General features: G+C 39.6%; 3 protein-coding genes across 9 annotated transcripts in view; 2 read left to right on the top strand and 1 right to left on the bottom strand.

The window, feature by feature from the left end:
* The window catches only part of LOC112046466 (rab GTPase-binding effector protein 1), a 449,904-nt gene extending 447,197 nt beyond the window's left edge, over positions 1-2,707 (top strand). For all 5 annotated transcript variants that reach the window (XM_052885662.1, XM_052885664.1, XM_024083087.2 and 2 more), the window contains one exon: positions 254-2,707. In XM_052885662.1, the coding sequence (XP_052741622.1) occupies positions 254-421 (168 nt within the window). In that variant the 3' untranslated portion in view covers positions 422-2,707. The remainder of the gene's footprint in view (positions 1-253) is intronic.
* Positions 2,657-20,629, bottom strand: LOC112046465 (structural maintenance of chromosomes protein 1A). Of its 3 annotated transcripts, none has more exons than XM_024083085.2 (27): positions 20,368-20,629; positions 19,910-20,030; positions 19,021-19,120; positions 17,706-17,854; positions 17,384-17,552; positions 16,813-17,025; positions 16,474-16,613; positions 15,467-15,575; positions 14,595-14,753; positions 12,822-12,929; positions 12,303-12,464; positions 11,481-11,692; positions 11,222-11,396; positions 10,747-10,869; positions 10,066-10,197; positions 9,673-9,738; positions 8,490-8,623; positions 7,839-7,960; positions 7,262-7,443; positions 7,071-7,193; positions 6,763-6,872; positions 6,264-6,408; positions 5,613-5,717; positions 5,291-5,365; positions 4,695-5,042; positions 4,262-4,439; positions 2,657-3,307 (listed from the first exon to the last, which is right to left on the bottom strand). In XM_024083085.2, the coding sequence occupies exons 1-27, from the start codon at positions 20,477-20,479 to the stop codon at positions 3,285-3,287; spliced, it is 3,795 nt and encodes a 1,264-aa protein (XP_023938853.2). In that variant the 5' UTR covers positions 20,480-20,629; the 3' UTR covers positions 2,657-3,284. The 3 variants fall into 3 exon arrangements, with proteins under 3 accessions (XP_023938853.2, XP_052741617.1, XP_052741616.1); XM_052885657.1 differs by having other exon boundaries at positions 4,864-5,042; XM_052885656.1 differs by lacking the exons at positions 19,910-20,030; positions 20,368-20,629 and adding an exon at positions 19,764-19,852.
* Positions 20,630-23,813: 3,184 nt separating this feature from the next.
* On the top strand, positions 23,814-26,849 carry LOC112046457 (transmembrane protein 222; the record flags this gene model as incomplete). The annotated part of the gene is given in 3 exon segments (XM_052885520.1): positions 23,814-24,928; positions 25,672-25,882; positions 26,719-26,849. Coding segments are annotated over 3 exon segments (485 nt in total), but the record flags the coding sequence as incomplete, so codon positions are not given.
* Between the last annotated feature and the right edge of the window lie 670 nt (positions 26,850-27,519).

The following is a 27,519-nucleotide window of genomic DNA, read 5'->3' as shown; positions in this document are numbered from 1 at the left end:
TTTTTAAACGATATGTATGAGTATAGAGAAACAACTCGACGCAAATCACACCTCACGCGACGGACGGTCGCTTGCACACGCCACTTCAGTCGCCCGTGCGACTTGTTGCTGCACAGCTGAAGTCGAGTGTTATCCAACTTTGGTCACTGGCGGCGTAGGGGAATTGTCAAACGGTCAATTGTCGCGGCGAGAATCTACCCATGTGAACCCCGCATACAGTGACACATTGGACATTGATATCACTACGTGACAGATCCACTGCCGGCACTGCGGGCGCATCTTCTGCGCGGCGTGCGTGGCGCACAGCGTGCCCAGCGGGCCGCGCGGGCTGCCGGCGCGCGTGTGCTCCGTGTGCCTCACGCTGCTGCAGCCGCACGCCGCGCCCTACTTCAGCACGCGCCCGCCCCACTCGCCCGACTAGCCGCGCCGGTGGCCAGGGCGGGGCGCCCACTAGCCGGCGCCGGCTGGCCAGGCCACGACTAGCCGTCGCGCGCGTGCCCTCACATCGCTACAGCACCTTCAGCACGCGCCCGCCCTACTTAGTGATTCAACGTTCGTTATATAATATTTGATTGGGATGACCAATATTCCGTTATCAGTTTGCTATTTATTTTACATACCAGATTTATCAATGATATACCTTCCTCCACTCGATTATTGCAGCCACATTAAAACTTTAGTAATCTATATAGATGTGTATAAAAGTATGCATACAAATGTAAGTAGTCATTTTGTAGTTAAATAATGTGTTACAACTGTGTGAAGCATCTGACAAATACTTTTGTCTCATTTATTTATTTAAACTGTTCATAAATAAGTTAATAAGTTAGACAAGAACCATCTATGTGGATGTTTTACATTTAGTCTTGTCTCATGGAGATATTGTAAATAAATAGTAATAAACACTTATAGATTCTTTAGACTTGTAGATAGTTTGAATTTGAAAATGTTCGAACCATAGAACTTTATTTATTATCTTAGTTTTAGCGGTGATAGCCGCGGATCGTTTTACTTTGCTATCAAAAGAAATGTATTAAATGAGAACCTCGTCCTTGAAGTCTGTTAATGTATGTGATTTACCTCGAGTCCTCGAACCAGGAGAACCTATTAGCAGTAACAGGTCACAGCGAAGAGAAAGTGACAAACGCCTTGATAGCATCCGTCACACTCTTTCAAAAATAATAAAATTAATTTTGGACTCCATAAAGGCAAGAGATAGAGGATATTCGGTGTCTAAGACGCGTGACCATTTTTTCTGACCCTATGATCTGCCTTACTGGTAATATCCATTGAAAAATAGATTTTTACTCTTATATAAAAAACTGTCTATAGAGCAAAAACTTCTAATGCAAAACTGTTCAAGGTAACTTTTTTTTTATAAAACAGATTAAAATTGATCCGTTGCCATGTCATCAATCATCAAACCAGGAATATGGCATTCTATTCGCTGTGATGTTCAAATGTTAAAGGTCCTTTACCATCACCGTCATTATTGCCGTATGCGACTCGAAGTGCAAGTTTCGATTTACTCCTAGATTGATTTATGTTCCTTGTTTACAAAATTCTACCCGATAATATGACTGGAACAATCGAGCCTTCGCCAGAAAAAAATATATATTGCTGATTCCACAAATGGCTTCTTAGAATGATGACAGTTACACTAATCAGGTAATTGTCTAACTTTATCGGATCCGTTTGACAGCTCCATTTAAATATATGCCAAATGCCCAAATTATAGATGTCAAACTGTAATATGCTGAATTTGCTGTCAAACGGATCCCAATCAGATCATGTTATGCAATTGCCCCCAGGTCTGGTCCATAGCAATCTCGCATTTTTTTTTACAATATGAACGTTACAGCAAGTAAATCCAGGTGCAGATCGATTGCGTCACCGATGTCTTCGTTGTTATGTTTGTACGGTCGAGATATTGGCGCAATAGGCCGGCTCGGTCAAGTGATAAATAAAAAGTGCTATCTAATGTTTATAATATGTTACTGTAATAATTTCATTTTTCCGGTCCACATTCTGCGGGATGTAACGATAACAATATGTACCTGCTTCTCACCTAACAATATAACATAACATATTATCAGCTTTTAAAAATAAAATGTAAATTATTTCTACTTTTTATCTTATTTCTTTAACACAATCAGACACTGCTCTATATCTATATTGTCTAAGAAGTAAATGAAATGAAATGAAACATTGAAAATGAAATCTTGCGTCCATTTGCGAAAATACACAAGATATTGCGAATTTATATGATTAAAATAAATGAAGGATAATTTACGTGTCACCGTGACATGGACTTTTCACTTTTAAACATTCTTTTTGGCTTTTTATGATATCAAAGGAGCAGCCTTTGACACCATAAAATGAATTACAGAAAAAACCTTAGTAAACATTAAGCTGTTAGTTTTATGTTAACAAGACCAAAAATTGGTGTCAACTTGATTGAAATATACTGGTATTGTAGTGTTTTGTATTTTATGAGAACTTTGGGTACTACATTTTCTTTGTTACTGTTGTTATGTATGTTGTCAACTTCAAACGTAATAAAACACAAATCAATATTTGCAATGAATTGATGGGACGATCCGTGGAATGTGGACCAAAGTCTGGAGCGAGGGCGATGTCTAACAAAACTAGTTGATATGTATTGTAAGATATATATTTTATTGTAAATAAAGAGCTCGATATAGAACCCACATTGTTGTTATTATACACCACAAATATCCTACTCATACATGTTTATAGTTTATAGCAGTCTTAGAATAAAAAAATATTAACTTTGTAAGTCTAAAAATCATAAAAATGTAGTTAAAATGTGTAAAGTACGTACAAGATTTGATGCAAATTACTCATTATACAAAACTCAAGTAATTTCAAAATGATAACGTTTTTTTAGCCTAGCGGTACCATTATGGTTACAATTCAATATTCAAAATTGAGAGACTGGATATGGATTACTGTTACCCGAATTTCAAATAACCAAAATATATTGAAAAATAAAATTAACATTATAACTCCGTCAAACTTCAAAACTCCACCCCTAATGGATTGCAAAAGTGGCATTAAGTTTTAAAAATCTTATACATATCCGAGCCTTACACAGGTTACAAGAAAGAGTCAATGCATCAAACAATCAAGATTGCCAAGCAATCAATATATGTAACTAACTATTATAATAACAAAACTAACGTAATACAGTAACTATTATAATAACAAAATAAATTAACTTAGTCTAGTCGGGGTAGTTTCCAAGGCTGAGCGTTATGACGTCACTGACGAGGCAGTCTGCGGGCTGCAAATAAACAAAACATTTCAATATAATATAGACGTGGTTAAATTCTGTGTTTGCAAAGTTTTCTTTATTAAATTAAGTACAGATTAGTATGGGATATGAATACAGAAGCAGATAAACTGTATTAAAGTTAAAGAATGCGGGGTAGGCATGTAATGCACTTTACCACATTTTATCTCAAGACCACAGAAATACTAATGTCGACTAATAGCGGCGCAATCGAAAATGGAGACAAAAGAGCGATATTTACGGTCTCCTCTTTTGATGGACATCTTTCACTCTTCATCTAATATATAAAATTCTCGTGTCGCGGTGTTCGAACTTGAACTCCTCCGAAACGGCTCGACTGATTTTGATGAAATTTTTTGTGCATATTCAGTAGGTCTGAGAATCGGCCAACATCTATTTTTCAAACCCCTAAATCCTAGGATAGGGTAGTGGTAGGGTAGGGGTATGGTATAGGGATAGGGTAGCGGTAGGGTAGGGGTAGGGTAGGGTAGTGGTAGGGTAGGTTTATGGGATAGGGTAGGGTAGTTGTAAGGTAGGGTAGGGGTAGAGTAGAGGTAGGGTAGGGGTAGGGGTAGGAGTATGGTAGTGTAAGGTAGGGATAGGGAAGAAGTGCAAATAAATAAATTAATAAGTCAAAGCGAAGCTTGAGCGAGTCCGCTAGTCTTAATATATAAATGCGAAAGGTCATTCATAACTAAATCTCGCAAACCACCTGATATACAACGATAAAAGGCAGGGACGTAGATTACAGTCAGTAGACGTCCGGACGTCCGGCGGACATAGTAGCGAGCGGCCGCTAGTCTCAGATATATAGTGGTGAACATCTTGGACCTCGGTAGGTGGTAGACACATCTCTCTATCTATATCGTGTTAGACATAGAGATGGAGAAGAGTCTCACACTATAGAATTATAAAAACACCACTCAGTGGTACTGCATCCCTCACCTCTGAGCAGATGCCGACGAGCGCGTCGGCGCAGCCGTAGAACTCCTCCTTGAGCGAGATGACGATGGTCTGCAGCGAGCCCTTCTTGGAACGGATGAACGACGCCACCTTGCCGATGTTGGTGTTGTCCAGCGCCGCGTCTATCTCGTCCAGCAGGAAGAACGGCGCCGGCTGGTAGCTGCCGAGATTGTGTCCGTAGATAATATCATTCACCAAAAACGTGAAAAATAAGAATAGGTTTTTACAATTACCTAAAAAATTTTCCACAAATTGCATGCAAACATCAAAAGATCATAATTTAAAATTTAGACTCTAGTTTGCTAAATGTCGAAATTAATAGGTACGCCTTTTTACGCTGGTTAGTAGTTCACTCCGTCCAGATACGGCTCCTCGGGGTGCTCCGGTCCGACGGGTGCATGGCGACGCAACGCACCTGTGTATAGCGAAGAGCAGCGCGAGCGCAGCCACGGTCTTCTCCCCTCCGGACAGGTTGGACATCGGCTGGAACCTCTTGCCGGGCGCCACGCAGTTGTAGTTCACTCCGTCCAGATACGGCTCCTCGGGGTGCTCCGGTGCGACGGGTGCATGGCGACGCAACGCACCTGTGTATAGCGAAGAGCAGCGCGAGCGCAGCCACGGTCTTCTCCCCTCCGGACAGGTTGGACATCGGCTGGAACCTCTTGCCGGGCGCCACGCAGTTGTAGTTCACTCCGTCCAGATACGGCTCCTCGGGGTTCTCCGGGCCGAGGAACGCCTGCGCCGACTGGTTCATGGCGAGGGCCTGGAAGAGATTACCCTTTTTGAAATTTTTTGTTTGGGCGTGAATTGTATCGAATGGCATGTCGAGGCAAGTAAAGCTGGATATTTTTAAGTGAATTTGCTTTGCTTTCTGAACTTTCGAGCGGAAAATGGGTATATTGAAAAATAGTGTTCTGATTTATGGACCTCTTTTTGTAAAATTATGTTATGGTAAAATTTTCGTCAAGCTAATGAAAAGATAAACTTATTACCACGATACACAAATCGTACCTTATAGATAGCGTCGATCTCATTAGAGACGTGCTCAAAACAGTCTACGAATTTGTCGTGACGTTCCTTTTTCACCTGAAAAATAATTTATAATTAGATTAGGAAGAATTCCTATAGAAGTTGTAGTGTAGTAAAGAGGAGACAGTAGATATTCGTAGTAAGTTGTATATGATCGTCCAGTTGAGATTCAAATAAGTTTGCGAAATGGTATTTCAAATGAAATTAAACCACAGAGCGTGTGCAGTATGCACTCGAACTGTGTACGTGAAACCGCACGGCGTCTGCTAGTAATAATTGATAAATAGTAATAATTAAATCAAACCTTTTCGAAGGCTAGCTTAGCTTTGTGCGCGCGCTTCCGCGCCGCCACGAACGCCTCGTTGGTTGCGTTCACTTTTTCACGAACTTCGTTTAATTTTTGCATCGCCTGAAATCGTAAAGTTGCTGCATTTAGTTAGGTTGATGCTTGAAATTCTATAACCCTTGGTATATATAAGTAGTGTCTTGCAGCTCAATCTCTTAGTGCGTAGGGTTTAATACAAGGTTGATACTTTTAAGTAAAGCAGGATCATACAGACAGATTGAGCAAAAAATGCAAAAGGCAACGAATGATAATAATGTTTCTCATTATTATAAAAGCAGAATGATTTGAGATTGACTGTTAACAAACACTCCCCTTTTTCACTCAAGTCACTCTCTCACTCACTCAAGTCACTGTGTAAAACTTTATGGGTTACTTGGGATAGGCGCCTTGCAATACTTTGATAAATGTACAACAAGTGAATTTGTATATCTGAGTATCTAAATTTACCACAAATGGAACGTGTGAGAGTGATATAGAAGAGAGTAAATTCTGGTAATATGGTAAAATGGTATGGTATCTATTCCAAAATAAACTTAATATATGGATGCAGTCTACGCGGAACCTGCGCGAGCGCCACTTGCGCGTCACTATATGCTACAAATACGTCACCCGCATGTTGGGCGCCTGGATCTTGTCGACGGTGTTCTGCAGCGTGTTGATGGCCTTCTGCAGCTTGTCGGCCTTGCGCTTGATCTCGTCCGCCTCCTCCAGCTCCTTCAGCGCGTCGCTCAGCGAGCGGTAGTCCACGCGGATCCTGCGCGAGCGTGCAATACACGTTTGTACAGTACCTTACATAATCTTCCTATTAAATAATAAATGAAAAATCTGTTACAATTTTTATTGATATTATAAAGTTGACCTGACAACCAATAACTTAACAGGTCGTCGGACTCATTTTTGAATATAAATATCGTGTGCGTTTTGTTCTGCCAGCTGCAGGTCATTAAGTACGAGTTGTCATCGACAGTGACTGCCCAAGGCTGATGCACCTGACTCCTAGCTCCTGCAGCGCGCACGAATTCCCACCCGCGCAGTCGCCCGCAGTCTATGGGGCAGTCACTAACGAACCTGCTAGGCTACAATGCCAGCAATGTTATACAATGAACACCTCGAGTCTCGGCGATGCAGCGCCGCACTGGATAGCGAGGAAGTCTCAGACTCGCCTTCCGTTGTGTCGTCGAGGCTGCCCTCCAGCAGCGGGATCGCGATGTCGTCAATCTGTGAAATCGTTGGCCGGTGTTAACTATTGAAAATTTAGCGTTTAGGCCAGACTCTCAAAAGGAAAATACCAAAAGAGTTTATATGATTTGAAGTTTGTAGTTGCCAACAAAATCTATCTATCTGAATGTTATACGCTAAGGGCGGGGCGTGCGGACTTATTTTTAACGTACAGAAGGAGTACATTTACATGCCGACCTTGCACTGGCGCAGCACGTTGTGGCGGTCGCTGCGGCGGCTCTCGATGCGCGACTCGATGCTCGCGATCTGCTTCTGGATCGACTGGATGTCCTTCTGAATGCTCGTCACTTCCTTGCGCGCCTGCGGACAGAGATATGTTTATAACCACAGAGTATACCTAACGACGTTGCGGTGTCGTGCGCACTCACCGCCGACACGGCCTCCTCCGCCTTGTCCTGCGCGGCGCGCGAGGCGGTGCGCTCCGCCTTGAGCGCGTCGGCGCGCCGCAGCTCGCGGTCGATGTCCTGGCGCTGCTTGGCCTCCGCCTGGCGGCTCACCTCCAGCTCGTCCTCGCCGTCCTGCACGGTGCGCTCCCAGCGCGTCACGTTCTCTGCGGGACACCCGCCTTATACATATCCGGCCCTGGGACCGTCTAAGACAGCATCATCATTAAGCAGTCCAACTAACTGGCATAATAAACCGCTACCGACACATGCGTCCTTCGACATCATTAAGATAAACTCAATAACTTGTATAGTTGCATAACCTTTACTCCTATCAATTTGAGCAACTACCTTAAATTGAATTAAATGTCAATAAAAAAATATGTTCAAATAAGAACCTTCTAACAAAATAATATGCATCATAAGCTGCTTTGGTATAGTTTGCATAATGTTTTAATTGATCATCATGAATCCGCGAAATAACGTCTGTCCCAAGTCAACGCGCCAACTCGAATGACTCCATGTACAACATTTAGCGTAAGTAAGAGTACGAGGCACTCACTCTGCGTGTCGCGCGAGCGCTCGAACTCCAGGTTGGAGGCGATGCGGTCGATCTGCGCCTCGAACTCCATGCGCTTCTTGGCGCGCTCCTGCTGCGCGCGCAGCTCGCGCTCCTCGTACTGCCTGCGGGCGAGCGGCACTTGAGCGACCGTCTGCAGGCTTAGCATGCGACCCACGAAATATCTCATGAAGACAACATGATATACGGTTTAAGGTTTGATTGCTCATTTGTCATTTCGTCTTTACGAGATATGTTATGAGTCGCACGTTAGGCCTACTGGCGTAGTACCGTAGCGTGCACTGTACTACGAAAAAATTATTAGTGCTTCATCGCATGTTCATCCAGTGACTGCATGAACATGCAAAAATTTAAATTCGCAGAATGTCTAAAACTTTTGATGTTTTGGTTCCAACCAAAACCCCACACATATATATCCACGCCTCCTCGTACACAGGAGATCCGAGTTGTAGCGTAGCGTTGTTTGCAGCTTCGAGAATTGCATCTACCATAACCTGGATTTGAGCCCCTTGGTTTGCCGGGAAGCGACTTGGCCGTGACTGTGCAGGACGCAGACGAGTGACCAGATAATACTTGCGCGGAATCAAGGCTGGCCGGGAAGGTGGTGGCCTTAGCTCGGCCGAAGTCACGTACCGTATGTTGGCCACGCCGATGTCCCTGCAGAAGCCGCGGAACACCACGTCCTCCACGTTGTTCATGTTCTCCTTGATCTCCTGGATCTTGGCGTCGCGCGCGCAGATCGTGCGCTCGATCTCTTCGATTTGGGGCTGCAGACAACATCGACATTAATTAAATGGCTATGATTTAATAACTTATCACCCGAACAGTAATTAAAATTGATTTAGCATTTTAAAAACTTATGTCAGAACTAGCGGACGCCCGCGACTTCGTCCGCGTGAAATTCATTGTAAACTTTCAACTACCCCTACCCTACCACTACCCTATCCCTACCCTATCCTACCCCTACCCTACCCCTACCCTACCCTACTCATTAAGGCTGCACTTCTTTATTTATTCTCCCCCCCCCCCCCCCCGCGAGTCGCGTCGAGCGCGGCAACCGTTACACAAAAATAATCCATATAGCATGAATTAGTATTCACGCGCGATGGCTTAGCGTATTTCTTGTATAACTTTGGTGTTTCTTTACCGATTTTTATGATTTTTTTTTATTGAATAGGTAATAATGTTAACTTTTTTAGTTAGGGATGAGTGATGAGTGTTATAAACATAAGAGTAGACAAATGTAATTAGAAAGCTCCGAACTGCTAAGCTATCGGGAGTTACACGTGTTATTGTAAGTCAACCATAAAAAATAGACATATATATGCTGTTGTCTTTTTATAGATAATTTTAAGGAAAACATTTCCGTCATACATGATTTCTATGTAGCTTTAACCATTAAGGCTGTACACGCGACGGAAGCTTAAAAAATTGAGTAACTTCTCCCGTTTTCTCAACATTTCTCTTCACTGCTCTGCTCCTATTGATCGTAGCGTAATGAAAAGTATACAATAACCTGCCCAGGAATATGTAGAATAATTGTACCAAGTTTCGTTAAAATCCGTCCAGTAGTTTTTGTTTCTATAAAGAACATACAGACAGACAGACAGACAGACAGACAGACAGACAGACAGACAGACAGACAGACAAAAATTTTACTGATTGCATTTTTGGCATCAGTATCGATCACTAATCATCCCCTGATAGTTATTTTGGAAATATATTTCATGTACAGAATTGACCTCTCTACAGATTTATTATAAGTATAGATTTATCCAAAAATTATAAATAAAAAAAAATTTAAACATTCTCTCACCCCGAACATATCCATTCTGCGCTCCAACTCCGCCAGTTCAGCGTCTAGTGTCTTTATTTGTTTTAACTGAAAACAAAAATGGACTAATTAAGACTCCTGAAATTTTCTACTTTTCATTACAAGTACACAACAAATGGACTCCGACAGGCATAATTGTGACTGCAAAGGCCAGAGGGAATGTCATTTCAGTTTAATGTATTTATGTATTTTATTTGTACATTGTTTACAATTTCACCGGAAGCACATTGTTGGTCAACGTCCATCACAGAGTTGCAGAGATCTACCAGTTATAAGGCTCAATATCACGACGGTTGAAACTTGCAAGTCCACACCACCCTCGTTACCATTTTTTTTTTTTCATCACCATCACCATACCACGTGTTGTCAACTGACCGTGGTGTCGCGGTCGGTGAGCGCGTACTTGAGGCGCGACTCCAGGCCGCGGATCTGCGAGTCCACGGTGGTGAGCTCCGACTCCTTGCGCGACTTCTTCATGGACTCGCGCAGCTCCTCAGTCAGTTTCTCCTGCGATTGTATTATGACTATTTACTTCTCTATTAAACTTCAAAAGTCAACTAACAATAAGACATTACAATTCATGAATTTACGAATAACCAATAATGGCAGGCGTCCAAAGATCTGCATCGGACGTATCGGACGCATCGCATCAAACATCAGAAACATCAGCAACAGAAACAGCTCTCCCGAAACTATTTCGACAGAGCTGCCATCCATCCCAACCGACTAGTGGTTGAGGCCTGTAACTACACTCCCAATATTTGAAATTTTGGTAAAAAATGCTATGCAGACATGCTTCTTCATTAGATCGAGCACAACAATATTTAATAGAGTACCAGAATCATATCAAAAAATTCATTATGTAATCAGAATGAGGAATTCTCGTGGATTAGGTGTGATAGACAACAGATAGCAAATTGCTATTATGGTACCAAATGACACAAAACGCTGTTGTTACAGAGAGGTTTAAATTTTACTTAATTCATATTTATAAATATGATCAACAATATTTGGAAGTCCATATAATGGCTATTAATAAGAAAGCATTAAAGGGACCTTCTTAGCTTTGAGCTGTGACAGGTGTTTCTCGTCCCAGCGCTTTGCCTTCCGCGCCAGGTCCAGCGAGCCGCCCGAGATGATGCCCGACTTCTGGTAGAACGTGCCGTCCAGCGCCAGCGCCTGCAGATACAGTTGAGCGTGTTTAACACATTTTGTTAGTATGGCTTTACGGCTCGGAGTTGTAGCCCTTTTGAGATTAGTTTACACATACAGCCGACGATATAATATAAAAATATGCAGAAACTCTGCAATTCATCGGCGGCACATCGAAAATTTAATATTTTTTTTATAATAATCTCATTGAACACTCATATTCCATAAAAATTACGGTTAAAAAATATTAGTCAACGTTGCTAATAATAGTATGCTTCATTTCTAATAAATTAAAATTTTACATAATTATTTTGTTTTCATTTATGTTTTTGAAAAATGATAAAACAATTAATCCGGATATAAGCAGTGGGGCGCTCACGTCGTAGCGGCTGTTCTTGGTGCGGTCGAGGTCGTAGGCGACGCGCGACGCGTCCTCGGGCGTCTCGCACACGAGCGCGTTGTTGGTGACGAACAGCACGGCGCGGTGGATGGCGGGCGGCTCGAAGCGCAGCACGTCGAACAGCAGCTTCACGTTCTTCGGCTCCTTTATGTCTCTGCCAAATACATTTTATCATCTACCCTCATGTCGATTGAACACAAACTGTGAAATAGGTACAGCTGCACAGCGAGCCACCCACCGGAGCCTCTCGCGCAGCGGCTTGGCCTGGATGTAGTCGAGCGGCAGGAAGGTCTCGGGCTCCAGCATGCGCTCCTTGAGCACCTGGATGCAGCGGCGCGCCGTCTTCTCCGTGTCCACCACGATGGCCTCCATGTACTTGCCCAGCACCTTGGTGATGGCCACGTTGTAGCGCTTGTGCGTGGGCTGGCACATGTTGATCATGCGGTCGTACTGCGACAGACGATTGTTCAATTCAGATGATGATATTGTTTCGACTGTGCTTACACTAGGACACATTTGGAATGGTTTTGGACAATTTAGGTGAAAATCGAATTCTACATGACCATTAGCTTCGTGACAACCCTTCGAAACTTTTAAACTCCATAATTGCTAACTACTCATATAGACCCTCAGACAAATTACCTTGGGACCTGACTCGCTAGACGTTACCCCTCAGTCAGTAAAAAGTATATGATCACGATCTAACGTGTTTATAAAAACTTTTCGTTCTTTTCGTTTCGTCGTGTAGAGCTCCCTAAAAATGCCGGTTTGTGTAGTGTGCATGGCATAAAACACGGCAACAATTTCTATATTACTAAAGAATAAATTAATGTTTCATTTGTAAGTATTTCTACCATTATTATATCAAATTTGTTATAAAAAAACAATATATAAAAAAATAATCGATTCTTCTGACGGAACAGCAAAACATCTATCAAGTAATCAGATATTCTTTGTATATATTCTGTGGATAGTATAAGCGCTGTGTTTGTAAGTCTGTGTAAAATTACACGAGTATTGCGAATCAAATTCATAGATGTGATGCATGTCTATATCTCACCACTCCCGGAATCTCCCGCTTGAAGTTCTCGACGATCTCCTGCTTCTTCTTCCTGCGCGCCTCCTCGTGCTTGTCGACGCGAGCGTCTCCCAGCTGGGACGCCACGTCCTCTAGAGCCTCCTGCAGCGCGGCGGCGCGCCCGCGGCACGACCCCACGTCGGCCTGCGATACGATTTTTTAAATACCATATTATTTTCAGGACGGTTAACGAAACAAGCAGATAATTCACCCGATGTTAAATGGAAAAGCATCGATTATAACAGAATAACATTTTACAGATATATTTTTCTGATTAACATATTGCTTATGTAAAAGTACAGATTGTACCTAAGAGAAGGTGAGAAACTCAACATCTCTCTTACAATATACAGATGTTCAGGATAGGGTACTGATTTGTCTACTTTTTTTTAATAACTAAAAAAACCTACCCAGAATTTTACTCCTCAATATTTTTGAAATAAGACAAGATGTCTGTTGTGTTGGGTGATGCTCGTTTTGTACTACAAGTGTGGGCACTACCTGCAACTCAGCCCGCAGCCTCTTCTGCTCCTCCAGCGCCTGCTCCGAGCTCTTGATGTGCTCGTTCAGCTTCTCCACGCGCTTCATCGCCTCGTTCCGCTCGTGACCCTGCGGATACACACGTGGTCAACACTTCACAGGAGACTTTTTTGACGGCCTCCGTGGCGCAGTGGTATGCGCGGTGGATTTACAAGACGGAGGTCCTGGGTTCGATCCCCGGCTGGGCAGACTGAGATTTTCTTAATATGTCCAGGTCTGGCTGGTGGGAGGCTTCAGCCGTGGCTAATTACCACCCTACCGGCAAAGACGTACCGCCAAGCGATTTAGCGTTCCGGTACGATGCCGTGTAGAAACCGAAAGGGATGTGGATTTTCATCCTCCTCCTAACAAGTTAGCCCGCTTCCATCTTAGACTGCATCATCACTTACCATCAGGTGAGATTGTAGTCAAGGGCTAACTTGTAAAGAGTAAAAAAAAAAAAAAGACAGGGAGTGGATTGAAAATATTGGAAACTGAATTTGTTAACTATGTTTATCTATTTTGTTCAGTTAGATGTGTTTTGTTTTCTCATCTCAGACCAATTACAAAAGGACCTGCCTCGCCTGACATTACCCCTCTGTAAGAGATCCAGAATCAACAATGTAACACATTTGTAAAAAATGTTTCTATAGAATCGATGTTTCATTGTTGTAATCATGTTTGTCGTGTAAAGAGGTCTCTAAAAATGCTGGTTAGTGTAATAAGATGACATAAAAAACTGTCAACAACTTCTAGTTTACTAAGTCAATTATAACAAAAGGGAATGCCTATCCCTGGCCCTGGACTACCCTAACCATCCGACAATTTATTTATATCTAATTCTTGATACTACTTTAACAATTATTACTTTTTCAAAAATTAAATCATCTTTAATTCGTGCACAAAGGAACAATAAACATTGTTGACCATACAGCCTGAGATTCACGATATTTTTTGAAGACTTATTATGTTTGGCTTGTTTGTTAGTTTTTTTTGTTAAGCTTGTTAGTGACAGAATAAATAATACAGCTTAAAATGTAACTTCGCAGCTTTGGTACACCGACAAACTTTTGTGTATCACCGACGAGTGATGAAAAAAAAATATTTTTTTCTTTCAAAAACATACTTTTATTAGGAAAATTATTTAACCAGAACTTTATTCATACATCATATTATCATCTCCATATATAGTTTTATACGGAGGTATACCTACGTTTCCAGGGCCGATGTTGTATTGTTCGGTGGGCATTTACCTTTGTAATAAAAATACAAATTTCTAAAATGAACTGACTCTTTAGCCGGAACAGCAAAACATCGATCAAATAATCGAATATTCTGATATATAACGAGTCATATGTGTTTTTTAATCAGTTTAAAAAATTACTTGTGTGTGTATTGCGAATCAAATTTAAAGCAGTATTTAGTACAAGGGCACAAAATGTATTTATTTTCGATGTGTGAGTTTACCTAGTCCCTCTGAAAACTACAATTTTGTTGGTGAATTTGGGTGCAATACAAGACTATATGTAATTTGTCCTTGTTATATATTGATCTATGGAAACCTTCCATAGATCAATATATACAGATCAACGACATATCTTGTAAAGTCAAAATGTCAACCAATGGTGGCGAAGTAGTCCTAGTCCCATATCTTTCATCCCAACGCAATGAAAACAGCGATATTTCCGGATGCACGGTTGACATTTGTCTATTTCCCTCATTTAGTCTCATATTAGGTGTGAAGCAAGGGTGTACCTTCTGGCGGTGCTTGTTCTCGAGCTCGCCCTTGCGGCGCATCTCGTTGTCGAGGCGGTCCTGGTCGGCCTTCTGCTCACGGTTGACGGAGTCCAGGTCCTGCAGGTAGCGCGCCGCCTGCCGGGACGCCTCCATCTTCAGGTCCTCGTACTGCCGGATCTAAACGTGCACAACGGTAACTAAACTATACAAATAAAATATATATTTCATATAAGAATGTCAGACCATAAAATTTTTAATACATATACAGTGTAAACTCCATGTAATGTCACTCGATTTAACGTCAAACTCGCTATAACGTCGACTGGACGCATGGCATTAACTATATAATGATACACTCTATATAATATAGCATTACACCCACTCACTTTAACGATAATTAAAAAAATAAAAAGTACCTTTTAAATTGCCACAATTAGTGAAAACCGCGCAACAGTCTATGTTCTTTAGTCGTTTTACTATCCTAGCCCGTTATAAACTCGACTGTTGGCATCATGTAAACATTTTCTAAGAAATTGGTTCTTTTGTTTACAAATTGGGATAGTATGTGTACACTGTTTTTGACCATAAGTAATAAGTGGAAGTCAAGTCATTAATACGTTATCATATTCATAATTGCTCACAAATTTTCAAATAGTAAACATGGCTAGTAAAAGAAAATCACTGTTTATTGACGAAAAAGTTTTAACCATACATTTTTCTTCTTTCCATATAACAACCATTCTATATAACGCTATAAAAAGTACAGACACTTTAATGTCGTTATAAAGAGTACTGTACTTTTAAATGATACAATCCATCCATATACCTGTAGGTGTACATTTCTAGCAAAAGACTATGTTATCACTGGACCAGGACAAAGAAATGTGAACCTGGGCCTCCTCAAGGTGCACGTCGGCGCGCGAGAGGCTGGAGCCGGTGATGGTGGCCTCCCACTCCGCCTTCTGCTCCTCGATTTGACGCAGTTCCTCCTCCAGCTTTCTACACAACAGATAACAATTATTGTAGCGATAAAAATATAAATTGCCATCGGACGCTTCGTGGTTCAAATGCAACCATGTTACTCGTCTGTGTAGTTAATAGTTAGTTATTGGTGAAATCATTTAAAAAATTGCCAGTGAATAATGTGTGCATCCTTACAGATTAAAGAATAATATGCAGAAGGCAGATAAAGCGTCGTATCGGAAAGCGATTTACTGATACTAATTTTCTACATTATTGAAGAAATTCTTATGTCTTGTGTTTTTAAATATTTTAAAAACAAAAACTAAAAAAATAAAATGGAGTATTTTTTATAGGTAGTTATAAATTATTATTAGTCTATCATGATTAATATCATTTACGTAATTGTTGTTAGTGAAATACAAAATATGAAAAAAGTTTGTATGTAGTAGATAGCAACATTATGCGGATGTCAAGGAGACGCACGCGTGACTTATTTTTTAAGGGTTTCACTGGCTTTACTGCGCGGCTTGTTACTTGTGCTTTACTCATTCAATATCGTTCTCTATTATGTGTGTGTCCTATACAAAGTTATGGCCACGTTGGGCAAACTGGTTGGTCATCACAGGGCTAGATTTTGGCCTGCTTGATGTCGACCAAGGGTGTTTTCTAAAATCACTGTTTTACTGCTTTCCATCAGGCATTATTGTAGTCAAACAGGCGCTTGTCTTTCACTAATTCACTAATATTATAAAGACGCAAGTTTGTGTGTGTGTGTGTGTGTATTTGTTCCTCCTTTACGCTGCGGCTACTGAAGCGATTTCGATGAAATTTGGGATGGAAATAGATTTCACTCTGGATTACCACTTTTCATCCCGGAGAAATCCTTGCCTCACGCGGGATTTGTGAAAAACTAAATTCCACAATGATTTGGTACCTGATGTCGGCCTGGTGCGCCTCGTGCGCCTTGCGCGCCTGCTCCAGCGTCTTGATGGAGCCCTCCAGCTTCTTCTGCGTGTGCGTCACGCGCTCCTTGGCCTTGATGAACGTCGGCCGCTTCTTGGATATCTCCGCTTCCTACCACACATTACATACATTATCATCACACACAGTAAGATTCTAGTTCCAGGTTCTTTGTTTTGTTTGTAACTTTATGTAACTGCTAAAATAGCAGACGGTCTAACCACACTGCCTACTATGAGCAGTGCTATAAAGTTGTAAAACTTAATTTTCTAAACTCTTTGTTTATTGTCATGCATGCCCTAAATATACCCACCACTTCTCTGATCTCCTGCTCTATCTTGGCGAGCTCCCGCTGCGCTGCGCCAGATTCTTTCTTCTTATCCTTGAGAGCATCCTCTGCCTTCTGTCTCTTCTTCTCCACTTTGGCAAGCTCTGACTGCTTGTGCTGTAGATCCTCCTCAGCATTCTGAATGTCTTTCTCATTGTGATAAAGGTGAAAGAGTTGCAGTTCCACTCTTTGTTGTTGCTAGAACACAAAATGGTAACATAAATAAGGTTTGGTTAAGAATTTGTTAAAGGTACTATTGATGGTCATTACTAATGATTATCAGTAGTACCTTTAAAACAAAATAGATTTTTTTTTGTCATTAATTCTAGACTTCAAGTGCTAATAACTCATAAGCACTTGAAGCCTAGTAATGACAAAAAAAAAAATTTCAATAAGCTATCTGTGTTCTCTATGTGTGTCTGTGTATCTGTGTGTAGTGTGTAAGCTATCATCATGTTACATATTCCACCACTGTCAGAACACTATTTAAGTAGTGCACAAGCCTATAATACGTATGTAATGGTGAGGCACAATGTCTTCAGATAAACAATCATACCAGTTCCTCTTTCAGCCTAGTATACTTCTCGGCCTCGTCTTTCTCGTACTTGGCCTCCTTCCTCTCGGCGGCCACTCCCTTCTTCTTCTGGTAGGAGAACTGCGCCTCCTCGTCAGCGCGGTTCACCTCCGCGCGGCACGCTTCGTACTGCTCCTTCAGCACACCTGACCTGAGGCACGGTATCTCACTGTTCAGTTTTTAAGTTAAGGAATGGTTAAAAAGGTGTTTATTGTAAAGCCTGGCTTGTTAACCTTTGACTTGTAAATAAAACAATAGTGTTTTATTAGTTTCAACCTTTTGATTACTCTAAAACAGCACTTACCCACTGATCTCCTCAAATAGAGCAGTCCTCTCCTTAGGGTTCTTCATGGCGATGCTCTCTACAGCGCCCTGGAACACCAGGAAGTTCTTCGCCTTCACATTGATGCCCAGCTTCTCCAGCTCAGCCAGATACTGACTCACTGACACTGACTGCAAACATTATTACATTATTTGACCAATTTAAGTAATCATTCTGTATACCATTGTGTATTGGTATATCATTGTGTATTGGTTGATGATGATGAATGATGATGCTTATCATTCATCATCATCAACCCATATTTGGCTCACTGCTGAAATATTCGGCTCTCGAGTCTCCTCTCAGAAAAACAGGGGTTAGGCCAGTAGTCCACCAGACTGACCCAATGTGGATTGGCGGACTTCAACCACGCAGAAAATTAAAAAAAATCTCTGGTATGCAGGTTTCCTCACAATGTTTTTCCTTCATCTTTTGTGACATATGATATTTAATTTTTTAAAATGCACACGACTGAAAAGTTAGAGGTACATGCCCTGGACCAGATTAGAACCCACACCCTTCGGAAACAGAGGCAGAGGTCATATCCCCTGGGCTATCATAATTATAGTAACATGAAATTCAGATTTTCACAAATCCTGCGGAAACTATAGTTTTTTTTAATAATATCCACTATTTTCAATGAAGGTCGCATTAAAAACAGTGATGTTGTTCCAAATAATAGCTTCAACAAACAGACAGACAAAAATTTAAAGAAAGCTCTAATGTATTTTAGTGTAAATGTGAATAACACTTGAGAAAGAAGAAGATGAAGAAGAACTGTCACCTGCACTATGCTACAGCGCATGAACTGTAGTAAACAGTACACATTGAGTAGGGGTAAGTGGGCCAATGATATCAAGCTGTTTATAGGCAGAGGGTGGATGGCGGCTCATGATTGTAGTTATTGGAGATTGTAACCAGAGGTAACCAAGTATGGGTTTATTGTCAGATGTTAACCCTTAACTGCTATGAACATGTACAGCATGTACTCCACAATAAAGTGCTTGAATTTGGCAAGAGTGCACCTGTACACATTACACTTTATCTCAAAGATCATACACAGGGACTGAAATAATGATAGGTAAGTCCAATGCGCTGGACTGACCAAGTAAAAACCGCTCTCCATGGATCGCTCCACGAATGTTCTAGGAGAGCCACACTGAGGGAGGAATGGCGACAGATAGTGAGCAAAAAGCCTATAATGACAACATATTACATAGAAATTGATTACTTAATAACCATGAGTATCTACATGTTGTGATTGGCTTCAGTGCACAATAACAAAACAAACACTCACCTGTCCATCAATTTTGTGATCCGAGGACTGTCCAATGACAGACCTCTGGAACTGCTTTTCTGTCATGTCTTCCAGCACAAATGTGGCAGTCACTGATGCACTAAAATGACAATCATGGAACTTAAAATCATATTGCAAATTTTAATGAACATGCAAAATACCTCAACTTTTTTACTGACATCCCACCATCTTCAGGAGTTTATCACAATAATAACAGATCATAAAAACTTCATTAAGGAAACTCATAGCAAATTCACCAAATCATCAAATCAAATTAGCAGTTTTAAGAAAACTACATGAAGACTGAAGAAACGCACGCCAAGGCGGTGAACCTCTGACAAAAGCAAACTTAGTGCCATATATGTTGGAGAACAAGGAAGCCTGGGCTAACGGCGCGAAAATGCTGCATTACATTATGGGACGACGCGTGAGAGACGAATGGGATCGCCAGAAAGAAAATATCGAAGCGTGATAGACCACCCCCTTCCTGAAGTAATGCACGTAAACTGCGGTACCAGGAAGGAAAGGAGATAAGAATAAAAAAAAAAAAAAAAAAAAAATGAAGACTGAAGATATATAATAAGTAATGACATAAAGATATACTACTTACAGATGAAACTCTTTACTATAGTAAATTATGCTTCTTAAAATAATGCACATTTTCTATTCACATTTCCATTATTAATTAACAATTAAGATCAGCAACTAGCAAATGAGTTGTTTGATTTGGACACCGATATTACCTCCTGGATGCTGGCCTATTGATAGAGGCCCTGTGGATGAGGTCACTAAGCCGTTTCACTTGCAGCAGTGAAGTCTTCTCTCCCATAATTAACAATTAAGTTCAGCAATTAGCAAATGAGTTGTTTGATTTGGACACCGATATTACCTCCTGGATGCTGGTTTATTGATGGAGGCCCCGTGGATGAGGTCACTAAGCCGTTTCACTCGCAGCAGTGAAGTCTTCTCTCCCATCACAAAACTCACAGCATCCATGAAATTAGATTTACCTGGTTACAATGACAAATTCTAAAATTAATATTTGTTACTATTCAATTTGAATTGTCAGCACATACCTATACATTATAACACTATTAATATAAAGTACCATCAGATGCCCTGTGGTTATATCTAGTTAGTTCCTGTTGCTGTGGGGCTAAGGAAGTTAAGTTATGCCTATGTTACTCAGTAACATTGTAGCTATCAATTGGTAAAACAATTTTTAAAATATGTTCCGTGGATTCATAGATTACCCTCTACAATCTCACAAACTTAACATAAAAACTTTGCCTCTTCATATTAAGTATACTTTATCTATATTAGAATAAAAGGGTTTCTGAGTTTTACCTGAGCCATTGGGCCCCACAACGGCGGTAAAAGATTTCAGAGGTCCTATGCGGTGGCGTCCGCGGTAGGACTTGAAGTTCTCCATGTCAATAAATCTTAGGAAAGCTGGCATTGTTCAAATTATAAACAGCGGCAATTATCAAGTATGAACGGGAGTAACGTCTTTAATTCACAAAAACAATAAGGAATTATGGATTTTTCGATGATACTTCGCGCCAACGCCAAACATTTTTCGTCAACACAACATTTGACAATTTGACGTTTGTGTTGACAATGTCAACAATCACAACCACAGATCACCACAGACACCAAATGAACGCGCCACAGACATATAGAGGTAAAAAAATCCATAAAGATAGGACCAACCCAAAGAATATATACTCCAAGGAGAAGAAGTTAAGGTCCATACCAATGAGAAAAGAGTAAGGAGGAACGGCCCTAAGTTGTCTATATAATTTTTAGTTATGCAAGTGCGATGAAAATATGGACCTTACGAGTAAAAATACGTTTGTCTCATTCTTTATGTCCTTCTGATTGTTTTTGAAGAATTATTTTATTTGATATTGTTCTGGAAATCAGGTCGTCTTTATGGTGTTTCTTGTGTTTCTAGTTTTAGAAAGTGCAAACCTCAATATATCTGCTGGTAGATAGGTATTACGCAGAATAAAAATGATCCAGAATGAGTCTAAAAACCCTTAAAAAAAAACAAACGTCACGCGTCTCCTCGACATCCGCGTATACAAACTGTTTTCAAAATCTATACTAATATTATAAAGCTGAAAAGTTTGTTTGTTTGTTTGATTGAACGCGCTAATCTCAGGAACTACTGGACCGATTAGAAAAATTCTTTCAGTGTTAGATAGCCCATTTATCGAGGAAGGCTATAGGCTATATTTTATCCCTGTATTTCTACGGGAACGGGAACCACGCGAGTGAAACCGCGCGGCGTCAGCTAGTGTGTATTATAAAATTGAACACTAATAACATTTACGTAAATTAATACACCGCGCTACATTATTCGTCTTAAACCAAAATCCCACATAATGTACCCAATGTCTATTATCCATCAGTGTTATTAAAAAAAAAAACAAAGTACAATTCAAGAAGTTACAATTGTAATAAACTTTCAAAAATCGATTATTTTAACACATCCTGTATTTTCAAACATCTACCTACCTCCTCGCCGCAGTCACGTCGGCAGCCCGTCGGTCCCTTTGAGCTTTGAGGTCATTCACTTTAACCTATTTCTTTAAATTAAATTTTATTTTATTTACGGGTGTTAACCCGTACTAGACCTGTGTCGATCGCGATTGATCGAATCTCTGATACCCGATCAGTACTTGTGCGTGAGCGAGTGACGCGGCCGTCAGCGCCTCAAATAATCTGCGAACGATTTTTGTTCACCACACTGAATTGGACTTGTAACAATTATCTGGATCGAATACTCGTCGGTCAGTCGTACAACATCACTCTACAGCAACCTAAAATCCGATCAGTTCGGAATTGGGGTTTTGGTCCAGGCCTGGCTGATGGGAGACTTCGATCGTGGCTCGTTACCACCCTACCGACAAAGACGTACCGCCAAGCCGTGGATTCAAATACTCCCCCTAATAAGTTATCATTTCAGATTTCCATTTCAGATTGCATAATCACTTACTACACTACCGTCAGGTGAAATAGTAGTCAATAGCTAACTTGTAACGAATAAAAAAAGGGTTCCGATTCATGTCCTACGGATGTTCAGTTTTAGACTCAAGTAACTACATACTTTAAGTCTAGTCGTAATGATACACAAAACACGAAAGACCCGTGACCCGAATGATCGAATTATTAAGACCCAACCAATCACCTTGCGTTATAAGAAACGATCGAAAGATACATTTCTTACCTGTACCTATTTTCGGACATTGCCGACAATAGTTACGGGTTAGGCGGCGAGCGGCGTTATCAAAAAGGAAACCACAAAAGACTAGGGCTTGCTATTTTTTAAAATATCGGATTCTCGATATATCGATAATTTCAAAATAAATTTTTCGGCTAAATGAAAACTTTTAACAATTAAGTATTTATTAAATTTCACTATTTTTTTATGTCAATAAATTGACACGTAAATTAATACGATTAAACATGTTTAAAGTTTTGTCTGAGGGTAAAGTAGTGTATACTATCTGAATACATTACGTTTTACTTATTTCAGTGACATTTTCGATAAAATTCAATTAAATAAACTAAAATATGAAAAACGTAATAAAGTATAAATAAAGTAAAGTAGATTATGTTTGATAATGTTTTAGTTTAAATAATTTGCGAGGGATATAAAAAATTAAAACTTGTTAAAAATATCTAGTATCGATATCTACGTTTCAATATCGAACTAACGATATATCGTCCATAAAAATATTAGTAATGAATACTTATCGCTATTAAGTGGTAATGTCGATATTTTGATATATCGATATTTTATTAACAGCCCTAGTAAAGACACTGCCGCCGACTAGGTGTATCAAAAATAGTAGGTATTAAACAACAAAATTTCTGAAACTAGGTTAAGTTCATTAACTTCTTCTTTCCAAACAGAATGAAACAGGATGTTCTGAAGTTTTTTCATCAATTTTAATTTTTTTTTTCGATAGCGTGTGAATGTGCTTCAGCTTATTTTTAATATTACTATAGAGTTTCTCGTAATGGATACATACATGTCGCGGCGGATTATAGACGCGGCCGGTAGCACGGTGTATAATAATAAATAATTACCTACCAATAAAAAATACTCCATATTATTCTTCAGTTTTTAAAATATTTAAAAACATAAGACGCTATTTTTCTTGAATAATATTAAAAATTACAGATGCGACGCTTCGTGTCGTACTGTCTCGAGAAATTATTCGTTTTTAGAATTTTGTATTTGACACGGCTACGACACTATCTGCCTATTATTCTTTAATCTGTGAGTATAAGGTATATAGGTATTAAAAGTGGGTGGTTACGGCGCCATTTTTAGGAAATTTTTTCTTCAGATCACGTGACCTTATTTCATTATTCGACTTCTAAAAGGAGGAGGTTCTCAATTTGGTCAGTATTTTTTTTCTTTTTCCCTCTAACTATCAGTTCTTTGGTTTGACATTATAGATCTATAATGTCAAAGTAGGTACGTAAAAATAGTTTCTGTTTCTGTGGAAGTGGAAAAAAATATGTTGTTAAGTAGTATCTACCAGTATCTACTATCTATTAATCTGTGGTTGTTTTCATGTAATATACTACTCTATGTTGCAAAGAGTAGAGTAAGTATATATTAGACGACGACGATGATAATTTTAAGTGCTTTGTATTATTTTTAAGAAAAATTGTAATATTTAAAGCAGGGCCTATAAGGACTTGTATCCAAGGCCGTAAAATTAAATTTAAAAAAAAAAAAAAAAGTAAGTATATTGTTTTCTGAAACGTCAAACAAGGTCGAATCTAGAGATGGGTAACTCATTATTTTTACATGAGGTTGAGGGAGGACGAGGTGAGGTGCTCGCGAGGACCTCGTGAGGACCCCTCATTTGAGGCGAGGAGTCGTACGCAATGCATCGCGACGCGCCGAACTCGCCGATGGCCGATATTCAGTGGAATGTCGGAGGCGAGGCGAGGGGCGGACGCGGGCGTCAATTCCTATAACTTGCGATAAGGATTTTTTCGTCTCTCTCCCACACATCTTTTCTTTCAGTTATTATTTTTTGACTGCAAAAATAAACGAAATACGAATCAATGACACTAGATTACAAATCTAATACTCATGTTTTTAGGGTTCATAATTCAATATCATAGTTAAAGTTTAGAGTTCATAGTATTTATACAATATTTTTTCTATATTTTGTTTTGATTTTGAGTAATAATAATAATATTAGTTTACCTATGTTGATCTTGGAGGTGCACGTATTTTTATAGTTACCCATCTCTAATGTACTACGCAATAAATAAGCAGGTGGTTGTTCATAAGATAAATAGAAATATGAACAATGGCGATTCACTGTCACTCGCTCACTTAGTGCATTCAATCGCTCGACTCAATACTCACTCGTACTCGCGTCTATACATCGCGTATTAAGTCAATACTCAATTTGTCAATGTCAATTTTCAAGTGAGGACTGAAGAGTGAAGTGAGGTGGTTCAATGTTGAAATTTGAGGAACTCTTTCATTTTGCAATCACGAGTACCTCAAACGAGGCGCCTCATGAGTGAGGGACTCATCTCTAGTCGAATCACGATTGCCTACTAAAAATTAAAATAAAAAGCTTCAGTTTAGCGCGGGTTCAATTAATTAAAGTATCTTATATTAATTTACTCTTTGAGTATCTATTATCACAAATCGTTATTGGATGCAACGAAGTTTGGATATTATGGAAAACGCGAGCGTGTGACATTTTTTTATAACAATGAACAGTGATCAAAGTCCCGGGAGCCCTATAGACTTGAGTGACCGTGGTGACCGTGAACAGGCTGGTCTGATGGACCCGATAGACCACGCTCGAGCCCGCTATCCGTACTGCATAGTATGGACACCAATACCAGTTTTAACGCAAGTATACTTTGTCGCTTTTGCTAGAATAGAAGTAAATTTTAACAGCAAAACATTTGCATATTTGCATATATAGTATATTTTGAACTGAATAATTGAGCCAAGGCTAGCGGTTAATTATTAAAAGAGTACTGGTTAACTTATCGAGGACCATATTGATATAAACTTAAAATACAAGTTTATTATATCGAGCAGTTACCCATTGATCAACATATGTTAACCGCTCTTTGCAGTCAGAGCCAACAGCTTGAAACTTTTTTCTCATTCTCTGCAAATTAGCCCTTGACTTAAATCTCACCTGATGATAAGTGATGATGCAATCTAAGATAGAAGAGGGCTAACTTGTTATTAACAGCATATGCACTCACCCTATCCTTAGCCAGGGATAGAAACAAACCCAGGACCTCAGTCTTGTAAATCCACCGCACATACCACTGTCATAGAGGCAGAAGCAGAAACTGCCATTGATAACAGCTCAAAGCCACTGCAACAGCTCAAGAGTATTGTGTATGTATGTACATTGAAATCTGTAATTCACTATGCAGTTGCACCTTCAGTCAGTTGATCCCGACTGCTTTAAGCTGTTTGTGTATGTCTGGCCTTATGTGTGTGGTTAACACACACATAGGGGTGTAATTTTCTCAAAAATAACTGAACCAGTTTGGTTTTATTTTTTGTAATACACATTGTTCAGATAAACATTCAATACATAATTTTAAGGCAGATTGTTTATAAAATTACAGATGGATCTTCCCATTCCTGGGTCACATGGGTATATGCATGTCAAATGGTGTGATAAGAGACTTTGCAGGCCCCTACTTTGTGTCTGAAGATTTGATGGCATTTGGCAACCCCACAAAATATTGGCAGCTGTCACCACACAAAGCTGTGAATGGCCAGGCCGGGTGGGACACTGCTGTCTCAGAGGCATCAGATATATATAAGAAAAGAATGGTAAGACTAGGCTCTACTTAGACTCTAACAAGCTGTGAAATTTGAAAAATATAAGATTTTAATCTAGGCCTATATTTCTGTTAAAAGCACTTGTGCTTGAATTAGTTACTAAACCCAACTGGATCTAATTGAGGTTCTTAGCTGTTTTACCTTTTTTTTTTGACTGAAAAAGGAATACAAGCCTTTAATTTAAACACTAGCAGAAGCCCGCAACTTCGTCCAATTAGAAATTATTGTTAACTTTCAACCCCTATATCACCACTTTAGGGGTTGAATTTTATAAATTCTTGAATTACATTATATTTCGTTTTTTTTTTTAAGATTTATGAAAAAATTTTCAAAACTGTAACTCTGATAATGAAGGACTTTCCATGAAACTTTCAACTCCTATTTCACCCCATTCTATTTTTATTTTAGGGTCATAAAGTACCCTATGTTTTGCTCCAAGGTCCCATTTACCATTTATTCCAAAATTCATCTTGATCAGTTCAGCTGTTTAGCCGTGAAAAGATAAAAGACAGACTTACTTTCTCATTTATAATATTGGTATAATTTACCAAGTCTCCTATAAAACAGTCAAAAATCTTGTCCTAAGAGGGAGTATGACAATAGTTGATTTGATGGTTGGGTTTAAACTGAGTTGGGTTATTTTACCTAGAACTTCTTGTCTGGACCTTTTCCATATTTGGCCAGGTTGTTGATTATTTACTTAGGGCTATTGTTATTATGAGTGTAATTAGTATACAGATTCAACTACTGGGAACTTATAGATTTACTATTATTTGAAATTGTACTGTGTTGTAACCAGTACCACAGAGAATGTTATTGTTTTCCAGCATATCATATTCTATGACAACTGCCACTCACACGTAGCTACTGCGCTGAATATCATGAACTATGGAGGCTGCAAAAACTGGAACATGGTGAAACTGGCTCTCTACATGATACCTTACTCAAAATATGTCAGGTAACAACATATATTGTATCAACCTGTTACTTACAAATCCTGCATGAACCATCCATTTTTGTTATCTCTACACTAAATTTAGCCAAATCAGTTCAGTAGCTGTGTAGTGTGTGAGTGTGTTGTAAACTCCTTCACAGAATGAAGGAGTTTTCAACACACATACAAACTACCAAACTTTCGCCTTTTTAGTGTTGGTCACAGTATTAACCTAACTTAAACTTAAATTTATAACTTTGACTTAAATTTATAACTTTGACCTTCTACCAAAGACTGATTTTAATTAAACAAAAAATGATTAAGATTTCACAGATAGCCCTTAAAACCTTGAAACTGCATAAAAGGTGTATTTTTGTGTACATTTTACTCTTCTCCTGTATATGTGCACATGGTTTTAAGCTAGGGTAGGCTCTCCAATATAAATATGTAATGAGCCCTCAGGGAAGTGTCTTTTTTATTTATGAAGTGCACATCTACTTTATATTTATTAGCTAACTAGCTTATGCCCCGCGGTTTCATTTGCGTAGTTCCCGTGATAATATGGGGATAAGATATAGCCTATGACACTCACAAATAATGTGGCTTCCTTGTGGTAAAAGAATTTTCAAAATTGGTTCAGTTAATTCAGATATTACCCCTACAATACCACAGACTTTACCTCTTTTTAATATTA

This window comes from Bicyclus anynana, chromosome 14 (assembly GCF_947172395.1).
Source record: "Bicyclus anynana chromosome 14, ilBicAnyn1.1, whole genome shotgun sequence".
In the NCBI taxonomy this organism is placed as follows: domain Eukaryota; kingdom Metazoa; phylum Arthropoda; class Insecta; order Lepidoptera; family Nymphalidae; genus Bicyclus; species Bicyclus anynana.
Note: the sequence above shows the minus strand (reverse complement) of the source record. Positions and strands in the feature narration are given on the sequence as shown.